This window comes from Chelonia mydas, chromosome 2 (genome assembly GCF_015237465.2).
Source record: "Chelonia mydas isolate rCheMyd1 chromosome 2, rCheMyd1.pri.v2, whole genome shotgun sequence".
NCBI lineage: Eukaryota > Metazoa > Chordata > Testudines > Cheloniidae > Chelonia > Chelonia mydas.
The window spans coordinates 172,900,666-172,906,665 of record NC_057850.1 but is presented as its reverse complement, the minus strand read 5'-3'; the positions used below and the strand labels follow the sequence as shown (position 1 = coordinate 172,906,665).

Below are 6,000 nucleotides of genomic sequence, written 5' to 3'. Positions count from 1 at the left end.
CCACGGGAAGGAGGCCCTTGAAAAATTCCACCTGGATTTCAACAATTTCCACCCCACCATCAACTTCAGCCTGGACCAGTCCATACAAGAAATCCACTTCCTGGACACTACAGTGCAAATAAGTGATGGTCACATAAAAACCACCCTATACGGGAAACCTACTGACTGCTATACTTACCTACATGCCTCCAGCTTCCACCCAGGACACATCACACGATCCATTGTCTACAGCCAAGCTCTAAGATACAACCGCATTTGCTCCAATCCCTCAGATAGAGACAAACACCTACAAGATCTCTATCAAGCATTCTTAAAACTACAATAACCACCTGGGGAATTGAGGAAACAGATTGGCCGAGCGAGACGGGTACCCAGAAGTCCCCTACTACAGGACAGGCCCAACAAGGAAAATAACAGAACACCACTGGCCATCACGTACAGCCCCCAGCTAAAACCTCTCCAGTGCATCATCAACAATCTACAACCTATACTGGAAAATGATCTCTCACTCTCACAGACTTTGGGAGACAGGCCAATCCTCTCTTATAGACAGCCCCCCAACCTCAAGCAAATACTCACCAGCAACTACACACCACACCACAGAAACACTAACCCAGGAACCAATCCCTGTAGCAAACCTCGTTGCCTACTCTGCCCTCGTATCTACTCTAGTGACACCCTCAAAGGCCCAACCACACCAGCCACACCATCAGAGGCTCATTCACCTGCACATCTACTAATGTGATATATGCCATCATGTGCCAGCAATGCCCCTCTGCTATGTACATGGTCCAAACCGGACAACTCTACATAAAAGGATAAATGGACACACATCAGGAATGGTAACATACAAAAGCCAGGAGAACACTTCCATCTCCCTGGACTCAATAACAGATTTAAAAGTAGCCATTCTTCCACAAAAAAAACTTCAAAAACACTTCAAAGAGAAACTGCTCAGTTACAATTCATTTGCAAACTTAACACCATCAATTTGGGCTCAAATAGGGACCAGGACTGGCTGGCTCACTACAAAAGCAATTTTCCCTCTCTTGGTATTGTCAGCTCCTCATCCGTTATTGGGAGTGGACCACATCCACTCTGACTGAATTGGCCTTCTACATTGATTCTCCCCTTGTAAAGTAACTCCCTTCTCTTCATATGCCAGTATATGCCTGTACCTGTAATTTTAACTCCATGCATCTGAAGAAGTGGATTTTTTTACCCACAAATGCTTATGCCCAAATAAACCTGTTAGTCTTTAAGTTGCCACCAGACTCCTCGTTGTTTTTGTGGATGCAAACTAAGATGGCTACCCGTCTGATAATTTGTATATAGTCAGGGTGCTGAGAGCCATTGAACCAAACTGTAAAGCCTGCATATAATGGAAACCACTTCAAGCCAGGAGGTGCAACAGCATCCCTAGTTCCAGCACCTATGACCACTCCGTTAGCTAACTAGCCCTCTCCATTCATTGACTTGCTATTCAGTCAGTAGGGAGCAAAATGTCGTTGTCTTGATAAATGGCTGTCTATCACAGGCCTGGAAAAGTTGCTTTCTCTTCCAGTCAGGGATCTTCAGCAAACCAGCATCCTCCAAAGGTTGTCCCTGCCTGTGATAGTGTTAAAACCAATATTGCTAACAGCCCCCTGGTCTGCATGTCCCAATCCCTGTATCGAGCCCCAAAAATGGTAGCAAGTATATAGAACATTCAGGGATGGGAATGGCTTTCTAAAGATGATTAACCAGAAATGAAGGAAGAAGTGGATATCTGACTTATACTATAAGTATCTGGAGGGTGTGTCAATGACATGCTATGCTGTACCTATAAAAGTTAGCTTTTATTACCCTCTTTTAAAATCTATACCTGCCATACTTTAAAAACATCAGTTGTATGTGATGCTCTTATATCTAGCTCAGAGAAAATGAGTATCTACTCGTGCTCTCAGATGATTAAGAAGGCAACTGTGTGTGGGGGCGGGGGGGTGTACACTTTTGAAAGTCTGTGGCTCAGAATACTGAATGAGGTTTTTGTACAGCCTGTCTATGGCTTTCTAACGCTGTGCGATGCCAGTAGGCACAGTAATAGGTAGCCATGTCATTGTAGGTTAGTTTGCCAACTGTTAAGGTACAGGTGGACTTTTCAGTTGTCTTGTCAACCCTAAACTTGTTCTTGTCAAAACTTGATTTCTCAGCTTGTGTCTTAAAATAGAGTATCTGCTCCAGAGCTTCTCCAGGTCTGTGTCGATACCAGTGTATAACAGCACTCCCGAAGTTCTCAGTGCCAGAAGCCTCACAGACTATACGTGCAGTTTTATTTTCTGCCCTGATAACGGACAACTGAGCTTGTCTCAGATGTATTTGGGCACATCTGTCTACAAAGAGAGCAAGAAAAGAAAACCAGAAATTAACACAGAATGAATCTGGAGCATGGTGAGTTGTGACTCAGTAATGTACAACTGCGTAGAAAAGGTTGGAAAAGGAAACGTACAAGACAAAACCAAAGCCAGAATAATGATGTGGAGCAGCAACATTTTACAGGTTTTGCTTGGATCTGCATCTATGAGAAATATGACTGTTGTGTTGGGATGGACAGAGAGGTGCATTTGACGACAGGAAGTGACTTATCTAGTTAACAGGGGATGAGGTTTTGCTGGCTGCATATGCTAATTTAAGGTTAGTAGAGTTATGCCTGAAACTCCTCCGAAGTTAATGCTCTTTGATAAAAGTATCTGGCACGAAGCAAACTCTTCCGCTATCTTTAGACCAGTGCAGATTGCATCATGGAAGTCTGTGTAATGAAGGATTGGTCTTTTAATTATATTACAGTGGTTCCAAGAGGCCTCTGTCCGTTTGGTGTCCACATTGTGTGAGTTACTGTACATAGCAAATATGGAGTGACTGTCACAAAGATCTTCAGTCTAAAAGGGTATTTGCACCAGCAGAGAATATTTGGTACTTCATGTTTAAGTATACCGTATCCCCCACCCTCCCCAACCAGAGTTATTATTTGCCAGCAGATTTCTTGTAGGAGTCGCAGCAGGAGTGGGTCTTGAGAGGGATTCAAAGGAGATGAGGCTAGTGGTTTAGGGATTTGTGGGGGGGGGGGGGGCATTCCACATAAGTGGTGGGGAAAAAAGCACCAAGATGTTTGTGGGCAGGGATGCAAACTTTGTTGCTTGTTTGTACAGTGCCCTGTGCAGTGTGGACCAGATCTGTGACTGGGGTTCCTAACTATGACTGTAACTAATACAAAGATGAAGGGACTGGCAGAGCCATGTTGATGTCACAGTGAAGAATAATTTTCTTGAGGGTTATTTTCTTTCCCTGTTGAAGATGGGAGGTGCTGCCCTGGGGGGTGCTGTTGTCAGTACAGCACTCGGAACGCTTCTGAAGATATTAAGCACTTCCCAGGATCCTGCTCTCACTGAGTTTTCTGGATGTGAAGTAGTGGAAAATCATTTCCTACTTCAATGCGAGACTATCCCTCTGTTCTATAAATAGTGATGTACAGACAGTGGCTATTATGTCTGTGTGCTAATGCCCTCTACTGATATAGGATGGATCTGCAATTGTACATTTGCAGTCAATTTTGTCCTACTTCTGAAAAAGGGCCAACTCAAGGGTGATGTTTCTGTTGAATTAATTTATGAGTAACCTCATGTTTTCTTAAACACTTCTTTGTTTCCTTGTGATGAGAGCTAATCCGATCCATGATGTCTTTTCTATATTGTAGCTCCATTAGTGTTCTTGTCTTTCTAGCATCATTCAATAAGTGATGCTTCCACGTCTGCCCTTCTTTCCAGTATCACCTGCAATCACACGTTTTCCCTATGGGTTCTGAAGAACCTGACTCCCTTTATCCACATTGCTCTAGTAACCCACCTTAGACCATCAAATCACTGGGGCAGGGACTCTTATTCTGTAAAGTTTCCTGAACATTCATTCTAAGATTGAAATTCTACAGCATAATATCAGTTCAAGCAGAGTGTGGCCTGCTGTCACACCATGTGTTTTCTGTTGAACTGGCTTCAGAGAGTAAAAGATAGGCTGGTCCCTCTTCATAGGTAATATGCTAATGGAAGCAGAGTCAGGTTGAGCTCTACCCTGACATCTGGTGGTGAATTGTGGAAAAGGACTTTAAGGGCTGATCTTGTTTGCATGAGCATGATGGGACTGCTTGCCAAAATGGTCACTTTGGCTGCTGTGGGATCCCCAGTCTCTTTGTTATTGGGGCAGGAATAATAAAGTGTTGTTATCCTGGTTATGTGAATCAAGGACAGTAGAAATGTACCTGGCATTTTATGACAGAGGGATTTGCTCTCAACTAAGTAGCACTTGCTAGGCAAGGGACATGGGTTCTAGAACCCAGTGAGCTGAGAGAGGCTGGGGACAGGTATGTGTACCTGGTGGTGTGGGCCCCTTCTGAGGGCCCTAAATGCCAATTTTACCCCCTCATCTCTCCACTGTGTAGTATCAGAGCTAATTTTCATTCTATTAGGAGTCTGGTTACAGGCTGCTGAGCGGAATTCACTTTGGGCCAATGTTGCACCAGCAGTGAGGCTCCCCTACTAAGAGCTGAAATCACTAAAGAGCTAAAATTGCTAAGAGCTGAAATCACTGAGTGCTCTTAAGTGGGGGGGGGAGGGGTGAAGATATATTGGTGAGCAGCTAGTGGGATGTCTGCTGGAGATGAGAGGCTCTTGGGATGGCTGGTGGAGCGGCTCTCGGGACGGTTGGCAGAGCGGAGCAGCTCGCGTGATGGCTTGCGGAGTGGAGCGGCTTGCAGTGAAGGCTGCAGCAGACCCCTGCGGAAAGGCAGGACAGTCGTCCGTCAACACGAGCAGCGGAGCATGTAAGGTGCCCCCATACTTTCCCCCCTTTTCCACCCAGACTGGGAGGTAAACTCTGAAGATGAACTTTTGAACTCTGGGGCTGCGCTGGACTTTTGGGAGTTTGGGTGACTTTTGGGTAGCTGGACTCAACAACCAAAGGGAAAGGACACAGCTCAATCTGCTTGGGGGTGGGTCTTCTGGTTCATGATTCGTGTTTATGAACCCTAGTTGTGGTGTTTCCCCAACATAATGCCGCATTGTTTCCCTCCTTTATTAAAAGGTGGTGGGTTTTTTGTTTTTCTTTTTGGTACACTCAGACTCTGTACTTGCAGAAGGAGAAGTATTGCCTCTTAGAGGCGCCCAGAGGGGTGGTATGTAATTGTCCCAGGTCACTGGGTGGGGGCTCGAGCCGGTTTTGCATTGTGTAATTGAAACAGAACCCCTAGATACTGAACCCGGCCCTTGTTGCTGCCAGCTCCGACGAGCAGAAGGGTTACATTAATTAGAAACAGGAAAAAGATTCAAACTATTTCCTCTAGCAGTGTTGCAACATATTTTATAGTATCAGTCTAGTTTCCAGTGCACTTGAGTAACCAACTGCACAAAGATTACTGGAATATATAGGCAGTATTAAAATGAGTTTATGGACCAGGAGTATATATACTGTTAGTAACCAGGAGATTTTTCATTAGATCTGCATATTGGATTGAACGCCCTGGACTGACTCTCCTGTCCTTCCGGTTTCAAGCAATGTCCAATCTTGACCTAATTCAATTGTCATGTCAGCTCCCTTATGCAAACTGATAACTGTGCACCCGTATCAAATCTTAGTCACCCCCTGAGACAGCAACTGAAAATGTTGCTGCCCTGACTATTTAGCTGCCCTGTGCAACTACTTGGTCTTGTTGTTTGGCAGAGACAGGTGGGATCTTACTGTTTGCAAAACTTGTGCAAGCAACAGTTGTGTTGCTTTTATCTCTTGTTGCAGAACCCAGTAAGGTGTTTCTGCGTCTGCTTCCATCATGAAAAGCAGGATGAGGAGGTCACTGTGGTTTCTTGCATTCGAAAGGCTGTTGTTGAGAATACAAAGTAGGTTTTTGTACAGAATGTGAATGGTTTAGTAATACTGTGGGATCCCAAGCGGCACAGTAATAGGTAGCCGCGTCAC

The 6,000-nt window shown here is 44.8% G+C and overlaps 1 gene segment (V, D, J or C); it reads right to left on the bottom strand.

Annotated features, from left to right (window-relative positions):
* Window positions 1–2,007: 2,007 nt before the first annotated feature.
* LOC119565471 lies at window positions 2,008–2,603 on the bottom strand. The segment is given in 2 exon segments: window positions 2,008–2,372; window positions 2,489–2,603. Coding segments are annotated over 2 exon segments (480 nt in total).
* Window positions 2,604–6,000: the final 3,397 nt, after the last annotated feature.